Here is a 19,274-nt window from a genome sequence, read left to right as displayed (position 1 = left end):
GAGCATAGTTGGTGCAGATAAAATTAGATATGACATAATCAAATATTCGTGGAACATAATCATAGCAAACGGGTTTTTTTTTTCAAATTTTTCTTATATTCATATTTTCATCAGAGAAACTCAACATGAACTTTGATGTCAGGGGCCCCTTTTTTATGCTATATATTTGACAATGTCACTAAATTATCTATTCGTGTGCCGTAATCCGGGCTTTTCATCGCCAATGTAATTAGGTTAAATCTAGCGCCAAATGTGAAAATAATGTTATATTATACACGCAGTGTATGCAATCTTTTTGTCAGTCTGCAGGGTGGTATTTTCCTCACTGTGTTCTCATTGTTTACGAGATGATGCAAACCAAAGATGTTTCAGCTCGTCAAGAACCTCTTTGGTAATGCAAACATACACCTTGACTGACCGAGAGTAAGGAGGGAAAGGGGACTGTTAAGAAGAAGAAAAACAGAAGAGTGACAGAATGCTTTGTGAGATAAATCAAAGAGTAATCTACAGACGGGTGCAGTGGCTGTGATATGGAAATACAGGGCGCAATTGATAAGGTTTTATTTTGTCCCTTATTCTCTCCATACACATTCCTTCTTTATAACAATATAATTGCAATACGTCTTTCGTTCAGACATGCATAGATTATTGTGGGCATGCCTGTGTTTGATGTAGTGAAAAGAAAACCATTGAATTGGGTCGAAAATGATGTAAATGGGACAGATCAGTAGGTGGAATGTGGTGGTATCATTAGTGAGGAATTTTGTGATCAATTAAGTTGAAAATCATTAGGTATTATTGCTACTTAACCTATTTTCTGGTGTGTAATGATCTGAATAAAACATAAACCACGTCATGTGTATCAATAAATCGTAGATTGCTTTGGTTTAATTACTATTACAAAGAGACGAACTGAATCATTGGAAAAGGCGTTACCATGAGAGTTCTTTGCACTAAATGTTATACCCACGTCACACCTAAGCAAAGCACACATATTTGAGATGATTTTACGCGAATACAACATAATATAATTGACGCGTCGCATGAAAGCATGTCTTTGCTCCAAGAGGCTATCATCAAATCCCCATGAAGTTGTAACTGCTAACACTGTGTGTGCATATATAGTTACCCTATGTGTGTGTCCATTTCATGCGAGTGGTAAAATCTTGCTTTTGAGTTGCACTGTACTTCATCTAACTTTTCCAGGCTCACTTCGACTATTTAGAATGGAAGTTTGGTTTCTTTTGCCCCTTATTATGTCTGGCGCACTGAATTGTCTTGCAGCAGAAATCGAGAACCCCGCTCAAGCAATGGTAAGATGCTACTTTTACTTTAGTCACATCCTCGAATAAATCCAATTTTATTATTAAGATATCCAAGAGATGCATTTCTTGACAATAATCATGATGATTGATGGAGGCATGGCGTTAAACACTGCAAAATGCTCTTTCTTTTCTGCGTTTTCTTAAGAAAACATTATCGGTGCATTCTAGAATGTCATCAACCGAACTGAAAACCTTGGAACCAACATGCCGCAAATTGTACGAACTTGGTGGGATTCTTGTGTGTACGTTAAAAAAACATAGGTTTTTGCGATCTCTCAATCATAATTATACATTACCTTTGCTATTTTATGTCATTTTGATTATTATCATACCTACGTCAAATCGTAAAAGAAGTGATTCTATAAAACGGAGGAAACAAATAAATTCAGAACTTGTGTGTAAAAAGAAGCCTCATATCTAGAAAGACTGTCATCAATTTGATACCAAATGTTTACTACCAAATCAGGCGTCGATGATATGCATGTACCCCTTTGTAAGAGTATAATTAATGTAATATGAGTGCTTTACAATCTGATATTGATAAGACATGAGCCTCCTTTTAAAGTGGCATTAAATTTCGATGATGATTTTCTGGAAGGAAAAAGAAAAAGCAAAGAAACACAGCATTGGAATACCTTGAAATTTGTCACGAAGGAAAAAAAGACAAGATAGGCCTATCATACTCAAGGGAATAACAGGGCTGGAAAAGACGTATGATCAAGTCAAATCATTCGCGATGATTTGAACGTATCAATGACAAAAAAAAATAGCATGATCTTTCATTATTTACGTCACCATGTTGACGGTCGGAAAAGATGTAATTGTACTGGTTTATCTGAATTAATACAGTATGGATGTGAAATCCAGATGGTTTTATTTTGGGATGTGGAATAATATCTTATACATATATTTATTAATTATTGTATCATTATTTCACATGTATCGTTTTTTCTTCTTGTTTTGTGACTGTAATTTTGTTTTTGCATTGTTCTAATGTTATTGTGTTTTCTAGTCTTTTTTTTAATGAATAGCACCAGTGCGCTTAAAAACACCAGTATAAAGCGCCATATAATAATAATAATAATAATAATAATAATTATTATTATTATTATTATTATTATTATCATTATATAGGTAAGGATTATTACAGAATCCTGTGAGACCTGTCCTCCGCTCGCTCCACGTCCATATAAATTTGTACAGTGAAGACGAAACACGCTGAAAAGCAAGTTACAGACAATACGACGTAGCCATCTAAGTTTCCTTGAATATTTATTTCTTGTTTTTAGATACAATTTCCGAAACATTCTAAGTGTGCAATTTCAATTCTGAAAATGGAAAAGGAGGGAGGTGTCCCCCTCCCATTCCCCCCCCCTCCACCCGCCGCTCGTTGCTTCGACTCCTTGCACATGTCCTCAAAGTTCGCCCTTAATCAAATTATGAAAATGGATCAACGCCCTTGTTCAATTTAAATCACTGTAATCCCCAATTCTGACTAGTAGTAGACAAAAGTTGGCTGTCACATACGCATATTGAATGGTTGATCCAACGCAATAGATTTCATCTTTAATGGAAATGGAAATGGGAATGATGCTTTCAGGTTGAATCATCTTAAATCATCTTGTCAACAAGAGAATGAAAAAATGGATCTTCAGGTGACAAATAGTGTGTAGTGTCAAATAGTAAGTCTACATTAGAAGTCTATAAAAAATGCAACGGTTTGCTGTATCAAGCTGAGACCGATCTGTTGTCCAATTAATCCTATACTGGAAAGAGGTTCCCCTGTCTCTATATGCTGGCCACTGGACTCTAGTCTGATTACATTTAAGAGGTAATTCAGAAATAGATTACAACAAAGATCTTCTGTTTGAAATTACCCGAATCTGCCTGCTGTATCCCCTCTGCTCTTTCCACCTCGTCCCATCTCAACTTTGCTTGTCTATCTCCTCTATTTAAATTCTTACCCTATCTTCCTTTCTCTTTGTCATAAACTTCAAGCTTTTTTATTTAAACCATTTTGGTATTATGCTTTTCATGAGCCCTCCCCCCCTTTTTTTTTTTTTGGGGGGGGGGGGGGCTAAGTACACAAGATTTCCTTTCAATTTTACCTAGCCCCCCCCCCCACACACACACAAACGAATTCTTTTGTTCTTATTGCTATTTCGTAATATCATTTGTTGCTAAAATACCTTTTACGTCATGAAAACTATTGCTATTATAATTGTTATGCAGTAAAGTTTGTTTCTTAAGTGAACACAAAATGAAAATGAACTCAAATCAATCAATCAATCAGTACTAATAAAAAATATGATTTTGTTGCTGGAACATCAACGATGACAAACTTATATACACGCATCGAACTAACTCTTTCTCCTATCACCAACCACTGACGTGACTGACCACAATCCTGTCATCAATATCTTTGCTCGTGTCACAGGCCTTCCTCAAGACGTATAATTACCTGCGCGATGACCAACTCTCCAATGGCATGCCTTCATCTCTGCAAATTGAGGCTGATGCCCTGAGAAACTTCCAGAAGTTTTATCACATAAACGAAACCGGTAAGAATGAGTAAACATTACTTTTCTGCGCTTTTAGATGTCAGATATAGTGTTATTTTTTTTTTTGCAATGTTAGAAGTAATAATGGTGTTCGTTATTCAGATTACTCTTCTCAGCCCCATTTTAGACGAGCACCTTACAGTAAGTTAGTGTCTTCGTGTGAAGTGTTTGGCCGCCATGTTTTTGGTCAACATGCATTTCGTAAAAAGCACATTTAATTCTCCACCATAATACTTTTTCAAGGAGTAGAGAGGGACAACTCAGTCAAGACAAAGACTTCCCGACGCCCATGAGAATGTTTCGTTGCCCCCCCCCCCCCGAACTAGTGGAGTCAGTGACAAATACAATTATACTTTTATATCAATTTACATTTGTGATAAATGACCCCATGACATGACTTAGCTTATCTTCATAAAATATAAATGCCGTTCACTACGATAAGTCTTCCAAACTCCTTGGTGACGAGAGTTCCAAACATGGTGTCCTATAGATGACACGGGGTACTCTTAATAACACAAAAGGTTAGGGCGCTATTTACCATTAATTTCAGCACATTTTTATACCAGAAACACTTTGGGTGACTCTAGAAAACGTCAGTGAGAAAAGCAGAGAATATATGTAGTTCTTCTCATTCTTTGTTGTTTTTATAGTTGCTAGAATGGGCGTAGTATCGCTAGCAGCACTGTCGTGACATTAAGCGGGATGTTTGCGAGGGGGGGGGGGGGGGGGGAAGGTAGACACAGTGTAATAACTGCGTAATGGCCGGCATAGCGTGCAGGAGGCAGGGCGTTGGCCATATTCATTCTCTAAACAATTCGAGTGACGTCAGGGATCACTCCAAAATCTTCGAGTGATCCCTGAGGTCACTCCAAAATGAGAGAAAATGAACATTTTCACTCTAAATTCACTCCAATTTCACTCTAAATTCACTCTCTTTTTATTCACTCCTTCAAGAGTGAATATTTTCACTCGATTTTTTTAGAGACCATTCTTACCTTCTTAAATGGCATTCTCACTTTTGTCAGTTTGAGAAGTTGTTTTTAATTTTAGATTCTGGAATGTGATTTTGAGTACAGCCGAAATCATAAGATTGGAGGTTGAACAAAATCAAGCAAATCTAAAAACGATATTTGACACGTGCGAAGGCTAAACAATTCACTAGAATGTAGAGCGGGGATACCACATTAGATGATTAGCATCAACAATGATTGTTTTTGTATGTTGCGTCAGGAAAGCTGGATGGAAAAACCTACGAAATGATGAACTTGCCCCGATGTGGTAGGCCCGATGTGGAGAAAGATGCAACCGTATCCGCCCGAAAGCGACGTTACACAGCTACGAAGGGTTACAAGTGGCCGAACAAGGACTTGAAGTGGCGCCTTGATGGTTCTTACAAGATTCACTCTCTCAATGAAATTTTAAGGAGTGCATTCAAGCTCTGGAGTGATTCCTCATCACTGACCTTCACTGAGGTAACAGACCCCGCTGTTGATGTGGAGATCGTAATGGACTTTAAACAAGGGGAACATGGTGATGGCAGCGATTTTGACGGACGAAACGGAGTTCTCGCTCATGCCTTCTTTCCAAGCCCAGACGATATAGGAGGGGACGTTCACTTTGATAAGGACGAGCCGTTCACTCATGAAAGAGCCTCAGGTGAACGCCAAATCAAATATCATAGATTAAGTATAAGATTTAGGACAAAAATCCCATCATTTCTTTTTTCATCCGTCATGTTAAAAGTTCCAAAATGCTATGAATATGCCACCTTCTGATCAGAATGAACTGTGATACATGGTTTTATATTGTATTGTATTGTATTGTATTGTATTGTATTGTATTGTATTGTATTGTATTGTATTGTATTGTACTGTACCGTTGGCGCTGTTCATAATGCATTCGATTTCTTCTATGTTTCCGTAATGTGGATGAAATACCGATTTCCAACGATGTCCTGGGGGATCATATTTTTATTTTCTGCTTTATGTGTGTGTGGGTTTTTTTTAACCATTGTATAGATGATATAAAAAAATAAACGAGGTAATGAAATCAGGCATGTCAAAGTACTTTTAGATCCGTCATCTGTCATCTTAGGAAGAATTATAATCGAGACAATGTAATGATGACAGAAGATGTTGCAGGATGCCGGCTGGTGGGAAGCTTTCGACTGAGACATTGTCTCAATTATATATTATACATAATTGTCTCATACTACTAGGGATCTCCTGCTATAAAGCGAGGAGCTTGCCCCAAGGTATATACAACATACACACATAGCACGAAATGGAGAGCCCGAAGGGTAAGATATCTACAACGCCCCGAATAAAAGCCGGTCATATCTGTTTTAGAAAAATAGCATCAGACAAAATTTTACTCGGTCGACTGCGATTGCACTAGACAAGTCACACAATAATTGTCAAAACTGTGGACAAAAAAAAATTGTGTACGTTGCCATTGACATTTGCATTGCCACCGAGTTTGACACGGGTCACCTCTCGCGCTGTGGAAACCTAGTCTAGCATGCGGTGTTTTCTCATCAATATTTTTCATTCTATGGCTGCCCTTCAACAGACGGCGCGACTCTATGATCTGCTGGTCTCAATCTGCCTGTGTTGTAGCCTGGTTAAAAGTACGTCTAGTATGAAACCTCTGAATAAATACGTGGATATTTCGCTGCAAATTTCTGCCGTAAAATCTCGGAGGTTTCATCGGTTGAGCACCGATGTGAATCAAAGAACCTCCCCAAACGTTAAAGGAACGATAGTCTATACTTCTGTGGCCGATAACCCTGCAAACTTTTTATTTTAAGTCAGCATCGATGCTATTAAACAAACTTTCTGAAGGATACAGTTTTAGGATTAAAAATAAAACATTTTAATAAGCAACAGATTGGAGTAATATCATTATTTGTAACACCCAAACTTTTAAAATCCATGTTAATATTATGTCGAAGTAACCTTCATCCATCAGGGTTTGCATTCGGTAGCAATTTCGAAGTAATTATTTTGTCAAAATCTTTATAAATTCTAATCCGAAATTGCTTGCGTTGACGTTGTTTATCTTTTGATTTGATGTCAATTAGCATGACTTATCGAAGCGAAAATTAGAAACGCTTTGATAATGCAAAAGAGAACGAGTAAATTCTACATTCATTTGGTGAAAATATCAGGCCTAAAAATATAGACAAGAGTGCCTTTCAAATTCAGTGAGCTGTTTTGATTGAAATCGATGCTTATATTAGTCAATGAAACATCAAGAATTTATGGCATAATTCTGTCGATAAATATCACTCCATGCCTTTATTCAGATGATTCTTACAAGGCGTATTTTAAGCCAAGCTATACCACACCTACCATGCACACAGGCCAACAGATCTTTAGAGTGACGACATCGTTTGATATGACGGGCAGCGAAAGAAATGAATATGGCCGAGAATATGTGTCATGCGGTCATGCTTGAAAATGGAAGCCAATCACTTTTACTTACAGTAGGCCTACAGCATGTACGCACAGTACGTAAATGTACCTCTAAAAACTAACAGAGGGTGGTTTTGTTCCGTAGAACGGTATTACGCTTTGTACTGTCAAAGGGCAGTTTGGATACTATGGGGCAATAATGAATAACTGATCTAATGCTCCCAATTTTATTTTATAAGAGCTGAAGATTCTTGAAATAAGTTATGGAATAAGTACTCAGTAATCGTCTCTCTATAAGGGACCTTGGAATGAAAATGTGACATGTACTAATGGAAAGAACGAAATCGTTGTCCGAGATACACTCAATTTATATTTTGTTAGAATAAAACAATGCACAGCATGTGGTGATCCTGATTTAAACTGAATGTCGCCATGTAGACGTGTTATTGAACATAATGCTATCAAGAAAACCCCTCAGATATTGCTGCTGCAAGATGTTTTTACACTAAATGCTGTGTTTCCTTCAATATTTCCACATTGCAAGGCATCAACCTTCTGCAAGTGGCGACTCATGAGCTCGGTCACAGCCTGGGTCTTGGTCATTCATCCATTTCGGGAGCTGTGATGGCGCCCTACTACAGGGGCTACGATCCTAACTTCAATTTACATAACGACGACATCGCAGGCATTCGATCTCTCTACGGTACCTTGCGGGATGTGAACCCGTAAACATGTGATCTATCTTGCAACATTTTTTGAGGCATATGGTCACTTTTCTTTTGTACTACCGTAGTCGGGGAGACAGACAGAGTGTGTTACAATGGCTTGTAGCATATTTGATTTCACAGAGCCGTTACAATTATCTTATATTATATGTGTCAAGTTCTGTTCTGAATTTGTCGTGATGTAGGTTTTTTAGTTCTTTCTTTTTGGCTTATTTTTCAAAACCCCAAGACAGATTGTCACCAAAATTGGCTGGTAGAACTGCTAGGATGACAGAATCTCAATTTGGTTAAGTGGCTAGGGTTGAGAGATTAGGGTACCATGATCACAAAGAGCAACTACAGTGGTGACCGGGCCCCAGTTCCCCCCAAATAAGAACATCTTGAAAAAAAAAACTTATATAAAACCAGAAATGCTCTGAGTAAATGCAATGAACGTTAGTGATGTACAGGCCTACTTTCAATTTTTTATGCCAGATCAGGGTGTTCCCTTTAGAGCCGAGACCGCATTGGACCCAGCTTTCATATTTTGATTTTCATTTCACAAACGCATTCTAATTTTTTTCAGCAAATTTTGCAGGTATTGCCAGTGTGTTAAATTGTAAAAATCGATACAACGCTCCCCCCCCCCCCCTCTCGTTCCCAATAGACCCCCAAGTTTGCTTTGTTCTCTTTAGGTAATAATCTGCAAAAATGCGTGAATATCATTATGCTCACGTGAGCGCTTTAGACCCATGGGATCTCTTGCTAATTTCTTATTGCATGAACTGATTTATACCTTCCAAACTGAGTCCATGTGTAGATGAAACGAGAAGAAACTGCATCGATTTTGAAGTGTTTTGTCGAGTGCACGTCACGAATCCGACATCCAAAAGTCATATATACAGCCCATGAGTTAAACACTAGGCAAGAAAAAAAATGGAGAGACCGACATTAATGTGCGCAGTGTCGGTCTCGCTGGTCTTTTCAGCGTATAGTGTCGGACTCATGAGACTTATTTGCCTATAGTGAAGAACTCATGTTACTATTTGCCTATGGTGCCAGACTCCTGGGACTTGTTTGCCTTGTGTCGGACTCTCAGACCTTTTTGCGTATAGTGTCGAGCTCATAGGCTGCATGGACCCTATTTTCAATGTCGAGCTCGTGGATTGTGTGACTCGTGGGTGTCGGACTCGTGGGCTGAGTCCATTCTGCCAATGCAACATTTACAAACAGTGAATCTAAGGTATTCCTTGATACTTTGAAGAAATCTATGCTGGGACTGACTCTAGATGGAATTACAGTTTCCTAACATTAATGCTAGAGCCCCTGACAGTCTGATTTTCGAGGGACATGACAAATGTGATTAAGGCGACTAGTGTATACTGAACAAAATCTTACTTAAATTCTGAACATCTATCTCGTAGGTGAAGATGATAGACCGTCCGAAGAAGTCTGCCATGACAACGTGAAAACAGTCTTCCGCACCAGTGATGGAAGCACATACATAGCAACCGGTACGTTCGTGTTTCTTTTCTTCTGCTGGTTGATAGGACAAGAATACAAGTGTTGCATTTGAAAAAAAAAACAAAAACAGAACAGAAGCGAAAAAAACTCAACAACTCTCCCCCCCCCCCACAAAGTTTGTTTCGAGATCCAATGAGGAAAAGTTGCTTAAAAAGACTTGCTATCATGTATAGTTAAATACATGTTTGTTTGTTTGTTCGTTCGCTTATTTTTTTTGTTTTATTTTCTTTGACTGTTTGTTTTCTTTCACTTTGTTCGCTATATCATTCACGAATGTTAGCAAGCAGACAGCCACTTAAAGAAGAATTCCGCACTAGTTACAAGTTGGCCGGGAAAATAGTAACATTGCAAACACAGGACAGTGAAAATTTGATCAAAATTGGAAGGGATACAATGAAAGTGTGAAGTTTTGCATTTCTTTTCTTTTTTTTTTGCAAAACAGTTCTCGAAAAGATGATATAAAGATGCAAAAGAGTGAGCTGATGATGTCATCACCTCTTATCAGGCAAACTTCTAACTGGCATGGAATTCCCCTTGGAGCTACGTTAAAAAAATGACTTTTTCACCCAATCAGTAATTAACAGAGTATGTCTGTAAATGCGTAAGTTCAAGAATGAAAACCGTAGTTCGTCTGCCGGCGATTACATTCATTTCACCTTGGTCGAATTTTCTGTTACTACGATACACAAGCATTCTTTATAGCTTTTTTTTTCCTTTCCTGTGAATGTATACGTATTTCTATTCGTTAGAGACTCAGGTGTTTCGGCGTGTCGGGCGTTCTGTAACGGGCCCATTTGCTATCGGAGATATCTTCGATGGATTACCAACGAATCTAGATGCTGCCATGTACTACAGCGTTAACAAGAAAACATATATCTTTAAGGTTTGTGCGTTTCAATTCTCTCAAACTATAACCAACATCGGATAGACATTGTATTTTGGCTGTATGCGGTTGAGATATAATTGTGTGCGTATTATGTCCTTGTCTCTTATAACTAGAACTTTCTTGTTCAATGCGGGGTTTTCATTCTATTCAATCAATGTTCATATTTATCAAATAAAAAATGCATCAAATATAACAACATAAAATGACTATATGACATCCAGCTTGATTGTTCAATGCAAATTTTCTAGCATAGAATATGAGGGTCAGTTTGTCGGTCAGTTTGTCAAAATTTAAATCTATAAGTTAAAATTCTAGAAAAATTTGATGGGATCTATAAAAGCAAACTCGTTACGTGTAGGCCCCATCAGTAGAGATCAAAAATGTGCAGAAAAAGATATCGAGTATGGATGCAACTTTGTGCCAAACTTTGTTATGATAGCAATATTGAAATCAGTGTATAATAGTGAGATAGAAGCTTTTCATAAGACTGAGCGTGGGCATATTAGGGTTCTCGAGATACAGAGGGATCGGGTGATGATGGAAAAAGAAGAAGCATAAACCATGAATTCAAGAGTGATTTTCCTATAACCTATAGCTATTAAACCTCAGAGGAAATTTCAAATTACTGATACGTATAAGCAGACAAAAATCAAGGAAGAGTGCAGATCAACGAAGGCGTTAAGAGAGATACCAAACTTGACAACCTGAGGTGTAGCATTCCTAATATTGTTATTAACTTATTTACGGGGTAGACATAGATACGCGTTTGGTATCAGATGGTTGTTGAGTAGTTAATATCTCTGGAAGGAAAGGTTCACCTGATTAGAGATATGATAAACTCTCGTGATGTTGTCAGAAATTAAATCTCTGAATTCCTTTAAGAATAAATCAAAATCATTTTTATTGAAACTTTACAACATCCAACAGAGTTAGTTTCCCTTATCATCTCAGTCAAGTCATCATTCTTTTTTACATAAGTCCTCCTATTAAAGTATGTCCCTGTCTGTGTTCTAAATATAACGATGTGTTTTTTTTCTTTTCTCCTGCATTCTTACCAACATAACTACGTATAAAAAATGTTTTGCATTACATTCAATCCAGCTTGTATTTTATCACTTATTTTACATTATGAAATCCAGATTGCTTGCGTCCACGATGGCACATGCTGTAGTTCCCTCTTTTTTCTCCCTTTTTTCCTCTCTTTTTTTCCTCTTTTTTTTTCCTTTCCTTTTCTCTCTTTTTCCTCTTCCCAATCATTTTGATGTCAGTTGACATCGGTTCGTTTATTGTGTTTTATTTGATGTTTTGTGTATTTTCTGAGGGTCACATATCGTACAAGCTTTGCTTCTTAGTGGGACCCTCCACTTCCATCCTCATCCTTAGTTGACTTGTATTATACGCTTTATGTATTTAACAAAGATGTAATCACATCTACTTTTCATTTTCATAATTTTCTTATGTACCTTTTCAAATTTTGTTCTGTATCACAAATATCCCGTGTATATGCAATGTACATAAATTTCTTTGTTCATTTTGATGGAGGTGAAAATAAAATTGAAAGTTGAAAGTTGAAAAGTTCTATGTGAACGCAGCCTAAAAAAAAAAATAATAATAAATAAATCTTGTAGATGATCTCAAACTGGTGGCGACTGGTGTTTCCTTTACCGCAGGGCAGTCAGTGCTGGCGTCTGACAAACACAGACATCGACCAAGGTTATCCAAAGCCAATTTCTGAAGAATTTCAAGGAATTCCTGATAACGTGTCTGCGGCTTTTGTCTGGAGCGGAAATAATCGGGTTTATTTTATCACAGGTGAGACCATAATGGTTATGTCGTTCAATGCTCTGGCAAAATAACGGAACTCACATATTAATAGGGAGTTTTCGCAAGCACGACGCGGCAGGGAGTTGAGCGTGCCGTGTGCAAAATTTGCTTCTGCGCATGATCAATGCCGAGAAACGTCGCGTCCCGTCCTGGGGAAAACGTGTACTCGGCCAAAATAGCGTTCGGTTCCGATGTTGGGCAGCGAGTGAGCCAGCCAGCCAGCCAGCCAGCCAATCAACGATCTTGCCCATACGCTCCAGTCCTGTACAGGAAAGCGAAACTGCTTAAGGGCGGACGTCCACTTGGGCGCGGACAAGCCCCGGAAGGGTTGCGGAAGCAAATTTTGTCATTTCGGCATCCTGTCCGCGACAGACGCGGAATAACTTTGTGAATCGGCTTGTCCTGGGACATTCTTAGGACTGTCCGCGGACAGACTGCGGACATTCCCAGGAATCACTCCGGAAGAGCGCGAAATACCTCGAAATATGCTAATCGTAGTCGGGCAGCGCGGAAATATCTAGGATTACACCAGGAATGAACGCGGACAATCAGGATGCCTTCCGGACAACACAAGTTAGGCATGCGGACAAACTGCGGACAATACCAGGAAAATGGAAAGGTATAAATTTGGCGCTGACTTTGAATTTTCCTCATTTGACTGCTAGCGGTCATTGATGCTCCTTGTTGTGCTTCCGCAGTAGCTGCTGATATTATATTGATATGATTGGTCAATATAATTGTGACCACCAAAAGTCGAAGAATAGGATTGTCTGCATGTCGGCTGACGACTCATTTTTTCAAATTAAATTGTCTCATCTGGGAGAACAATCTTTTCTCTGCCCACAGTCACATGGATGATATTCGCAAACTTTTTGAACTACATAGAAATCATATATATATATATATATATATATATGTATATATATATATATATGTTGATAAGGTAGTCCACGTGTCGGCAAGATAAAAAGAGAAGTAACAAAACTGCAACAAAGTTCATGCTGTATTCACCAAGAAATAAACCATTGGTGAATACAGCATGAACTTTGTCGCAGTTTTGTTACTTATACTATATATAATGTATTCTTTATTCCCTTTTTTTAGACCTGTGCTATATCCATCGTGAAGTATTGTATACATGTTTTGTCTGATACTTTGTCTGATTTACTCTTTTTTTTGGGGGGGGGGGTTCAGCTGGGCTGTCAAATTGGACAATCGATTTTATTTGCAACTAAGACAAAAAGAGAAGATAAAATTATTAGGTAATAATAACTATGAAAATCGTTCAGATAAAGAATATTTCTGGAATGATTTGTGATGCTTAATGTGTACTTAAATATATACACTCAGCAAAAAAGAAGAAGAAAAAAACAAAAAGCAAAAGAAAGACAGAAATTTAACACTTTTTCGAGTTCATAATTTATTGCTTTTTCTCTCATTTCACTTGGATTTTGAATTGACAGAAAATTCTTCATTTTCCTCCATCATCTTTAGCTTTCATTGTTATTTTGGGCTTCAAAGATATTACATTGTAATGAGACCACAGGTATATCTTTGCAATTGAATTCATGCTTTTTAATGTGATGAATTTGTCTTTTGTTCTAAAATGTTGTATCATTAGAAAGCATTTACGTATGAATAACAACTTGTTCATGTTTATATAATACATTAACATTTAGCCAAAAATTCTATGTTTTTTTTCTGAGTGTACTTCCACCTACTTTTGTGATTTTTCAGCTGGACTGTCACATGGGACAACCTAGTTTGTTTGCAAATAAAATACGAAAACAACATAAAGGAAAATGTGATAGTAAGTAATAGGAACCAGAAAAGTCACTCAGATTAAAAATAATTTCTGAAAAGATCAAATCAACATAAACTTACTGGGAAGTTAGGGGGCTGATTTCACTTCTTTCTGGTTGCTTTTGGCACAGTCTCTACTACCTTCTTCTTTGCCTTCTGGGACCGGAAATTCCTTAGATTTACCTGATCTTCATCACTAGACGAAAAGTGTGCCTGTGATGGGGATATTTGCATGGGGGCCTCGCCTGCCTTCTTGCTCATTTTGCGTTTCATTGGCATGACGCTCGCGGAAAGTGTCGACATTTTCGTGTCTGGATCACAAAATTTCCGCATCGGTTCCGGACACTTGCATATATAGATCCGCATCGGCTCCGCGCTGTCCTAAAACATTCCTGGTGTCTTCCGCTTTCATTCGCGAAGCTTCCCCACACCGCAGGATTCTTTCCGGAGCGTGTGCGGAAGGAGCGGAAGGGTTCCGGACAAGCGGGACATCCTCACGACATCGTCAGGACAAGTCGCCGAAGGTGTCAGGAAGTTCATTTCCGCGTCCAAATTTTGGTCTCGATCAAAATTTGGACGCGGAAATTTTTCTCTCTCCCGAAGGTGCGGAAACGCCAGGACATGTTTAGGACAGTGAGCGGACACGTTCAGGAACGTGCGGACAGGTTGCCGAATGAGTGCGGAATACCAAATTTGCATTCCGGGTCTTGTCCGCGTCTTGTCCGCGACCTAGTGGACGCCTGGTCTAATGGGGACGGGAGTCCGAGTACGGGGACTGTCATATCTGATTGCTTCCGCGTATACTCGGTCTTCCCGTTGTAACACCCCTAAATGTAATATCAACGCTAAATGTAATATCGACCCTAAATGTAATACACCTTATCCCTAAATGTAATAACAACCCTAAATGTAATACATTTTAACGCTAAATGTAATAATCGAGTCAACCCTAAATGTAATACATTTTAACCCTAAATGTAATAACCGGAGACAACCCTAAATGTAATAGATGTCAACCCTAAATGTAATATCGACCCTAAATGCAATACATCTTAACCCTAAATGTAATATCGACCCTAAATGTAATACACCTTAACCCTAAATGTAATAACAACCCTAAGTATAATAACAACCCTAAATGTAATAAATTTTAACCCTAAATGTAATATCGACCCTAAATTTAATACATCTTAACGCTAAATGTAATATCGACCCTAAATGTAATACATCTTAACGCTAAATGTAATAACAACCCTAAATGTAACACCTCTTAACGCTAAATGTAATAACAATCCTAAATGTAATTCATGTCAACCCTATAAATGTGACACATCTTGACGCTTAATGTAATAGTACGACCCTAAATTTAAAAAACCTCATTATAGAGAGTGTAACCAACGCAGAATATCGGGCAACAGGTCAGGGGGTATATGAAGGGGATATGACGAAACTCTTTATAGCGCTCTTGAAAGAGCAGCAATTATAGTTGCTTAGATTTGTTTTTGTGGTTTACCCAGGTAAAGATCACACAGTCTTATTAATTCCTTTGTTTGCTGCAAAGTTATTTAGGTACATTCAACATAGTGTTTTTTTTAACTATACCTTTATCATACAATCACATAAACATTTTGTATTCCAATCTTCATTCAGTATTCATGTTTGCTTAAAGTTTTGATGAAAAAAGAAAAAAATGGGCAAAAATTCTTTGCAAGGAAATTCTGAATATGAATAATATTGCAAGAAAAAAAAAAACATATACCTACTGATGAAAGAAATGATAGAGCGAGTAGATTGAGAAAATTAGAAATTAGAAAGATTTCGCAAATTTTTTACTAACCATCATTATCTATGTAATGTTTCAATGACGAAATATCTGTCACACGTTGACATGGCAGCACTGTCCGAAATATTAGCCTCATGACATTGTTCACTACTAGTAATCACTACTATATTTAGTGACAAGAAACTGGGATAATTGGTCGTGGGGAGGGTACACGAAATAAATTAAAAATGCCAGTAAAGTAAAAAGAAATAGATGTCTTGTTATCATCTTTGAGTCAGCATTTGTATATTGACTTTCCTGTGATATGTGAATGTATGAGTAAGGCAAACTGACTTAACTTTTGCCCATTTTTTTCTTTTTTAACAAGACTCTAAGCAATAATGAATACTGAATAAAGATTGGAATACGAAATGTTTATGTGATTGTTTTATGATAAAGGTAATAGATTTAAGAACTATGTCACATGGACCTAATTAACTTTACAGCAAACAATGGATGTAATAAGACTGTGTGATTTTTACCTGGGTAAACAACAAAAAACAAGTCTAAGCAACTGTTGTCGTTCTTTCAAGAGTGCGAGAGAAAGTAGCGTCATATCTCCTTCGTATACCCCCGACCTTTTGCCCGATATTCTGCGTTGCAGTCCCTCTCTATAAGCAGGTGTATTACATTTAAGGTCGTAATTACATTAAGCATTGAATATATTATATTTAATAGGGTTGACATGAATTACATTTAGGATTGTTATTACATTTAGTGTTAAAATGTATTACATTTAGGGTTGTTATTACATTTAGTGTTAAAATGTATTACATTTAGGGTTGTTATTACATTTAGCGTTAAGATGTATTACATTTAGGGTCGATATTACATTTAGCGTTAAGATGTATTACATTTTGGGTTGTTATTACATTTAGGGTTGAGGTGTATTACATTTAGGGTCGATATTACATTTAGGGTTAAGATGTATTACATTTAGGGTCGATATTACATTTAGGGTTGACATGTATTACATGTAGGGTCGATATTACATTTAGGGTTGACATGTATTACATTTAGGGTTGTCTCCGGTTATTACATTTAGGGTTAAAGTGTATTACATTTAGGGTTGACTCGATTATTACATTTAGCGTTAAAATGTATTACATTTAGGGTTGTTATTACATTTAGGGTTAAGGTGTATTACATTTAGAGTCGATATTACATTTAGCGTTGATATTACATTTAGGGGTGATACACCCGTCGTGTAGCGAAAACTCCCTGTAATTTTGCGGTAAGTGATGGTCCATTTACATTCAGAAAATTGAAAGGATGTTCGTTTCGACACCAGCAGAAAATCGGGGGATGTTTGATAGAACACATTTATCAAAACTCACATGTCAGCTGGTCGTGTTTCTGTAATAGGGCCTACAGAGCTTGGCCACACTGTCAGCTTTCAGAATATCTAGAGTTTGAGACGGTAACACCTGGAATTCGTTGGAGTAATGCAGTGTGCGAGTGTTGTCTCCTCGCAATTCTTTTTTTTTTCTCACATTATAACGTCTAGCGTTTTGCCTCAAATTAAAGTAGAACAGGAAAGCGATGGGCCTCATTTTTCTGCTTCAGGCTCAATATAACGTTCTCACAACTTTGTTGAAAATGGCGCCTGATTTAAGTAGATGAGATGAAAAAAAAAAATCGTCCTATAGGACGATCGTCTTTTTTGTCTCCCTTGTTACCAGGTCGTCCTTTTTGTCTCTCTTGTTACCAGGTTCCAAGTACTATCGATACTCAATGAAAGCGCAGCGTGTGGACTCTGGCTACCCACGCGACATGAGTGTCTGGCGGGGCTTACCCGACGGGGTGGACACGGCGTTCCAGTACAGTAATCGTCGCACTTACTTCTTTTTCGGGTCTAAGTACTACCGCTTTAACGACCGTGACCTCACGATCGACCGAGGCTATCCCAGGTCTACAGCTAAGTGGTGGCTAGGCTGCAACGCCGTGGGTTCACTGCTGGAAGGAGACTCATCTGCTGATGTTAGCAAGCCTTCGTGCGCTAGTCTACTATCAGCAATGCTCTTCGTTCTAGTAGCAGTTAAGTTTCAAGCGTAATTTTTTCTTCTTCTTTTAGGTGATATTGTATACTTCACAGTCTCATTGCCTGCAATATGACATGGACAACCTGAAGTGGATACGGATGACCCGGATTGCAGGTCTGTGGCTGATTTGGAAACTTTAAGAAAGTGAACTACAGCAATAGATAATGAACTAATGAATTCTTTCATAGAACTTAACGATTATGTTATCATGTGGTGTAGATTACATTAGAATATATTGCTCTGACTTATTTTGTAAACGGATTTTGCAGTACAGGTTGTTTTAAAAATATGCTTACTTGTGTGTTTGACCTCTCATGAATGAATAAGGGAATGCACGATAATATCATAAGATATGACCAAAAAAAAAAAAAAAAACCAAAACAAACAACCCATGTTCAAGCACGCGAAATGTAAGTCGAGTTAACAGCAACGATACGAAAGATCGATGCATGTGTATATTGCAGAAATGCGACAAATTGTATAAACATTGCACGAGACTTTGGGATTACAAAAAAAAAAACAGCAACAAGACAAAATTCAGACATCAGTCATGATGACACTTATATTTGCAGTGCCTATCTAGCAGTTTCAATTGTGGTTATTAGCTATGGAGTATTCAAGTTTTATCTAGCGGTACTCGGCATTTATTTTTGATTTGATTTATTGTTGTTCCACATCTCATAAATGTAATAATACAGTCAATAGAACATAAGAAAGTATATAATGTTGTCGTCAAGAGAAAAGACAATTTGTGATCGCGCATCAAAAAAAAACCGAACAAAAAGTCGCACTCACTGATTTTGTGTGAGCACTGAAAAACAAGTGAAATGGGTCAAACTAGCCAATTTTGACTTTTCCATATTTTCTAAGTGAGCAAGACTAGTCTTCTTCTACATTATGCTAAGATGTTGGATCATAAAATGAACAGGAAAGTGTGGTTTTAGCAGTTTATCTTGAACACTTTTTTTACAATAGTATGTGATTAGGTGTGTCTTTAAGAGTCCCCCTTTCATTTCTCAAAAAACCCTGTACACACTTTTCACTTTCAACTCGAATAACTTTAGAAAGGATGAAGCTACTGCTTTGAAAGTTGGCATTAATCATGGACAGAATGCGTTATCAAAGCATGCTCAATTTCAGTTTAATCTGATAATCTCTTCAAAGTTATTACTCCGGTGGTTTACATCCTGTTTTTTTTTTTCACCATTCATCGCACGGCTAGGTAAAGATTAAGCGCTTGAATAGACTCCTGTGCTTCAAAGCCTTGTTCTCAGTTCAAACTTTTCCTGAGTGTTTGTTTTCTTTCCAGTATTTAGATAGATTACGAGAGTCCATTTGATTTGAGTTATACATCATTTTAAAGCTTA

General features: G+C 37.6%; 1 protein-coding gene across 1 annotated transcript; it reads left to right on the top strand.

Annotated features, from left to right (window-relative positions):
* The first annotated feature begins 1,256 nt into the window (after positions 1-1,256).
* LOC139730630 (matrilysin-like) lies at positions 1,257-17,920 on the top strand. Its single transcript, XM_071641487.1, has 6 exons — positions 1,257-1,313; positions 3,763-3,886; positions 5,117-5,542; positions 7,847-8,019; positions 12,087-12,228; positions 17,577-17,920. Exons 1-6 carry the CDS (start codon positions 1,257-1,259, stop codon positions 17,918-17,920), a joined length of 1,266 nt encoding a protein of 421 aa, XP_071497588.1.
* Positions 17,921-19,274: the final 1,354 nt, after the last annotated feature.

The sequence above is a fragment of the Diadema antillarum genome, unplaced genomic scaffold, assembly GCF_040938485.1.
Source record: "Diadema antillarum isolate AM-2024a unplaced genomic scaffold, OU_Dant_1.0 seq00000324_RagTag, whole genome shotgun sequence".
NCBI classification, from domain to species: Eukaryota; Metazoa; Echinodermata; class Echinoidea; order Diadematoida; family Diadematidae; genus Diadema; species Diadema antillarum.
Note: the sequence above shows the minus strand (reverse complement) of the source record. Positions and strands in the feature narration are given on the sequence as shown.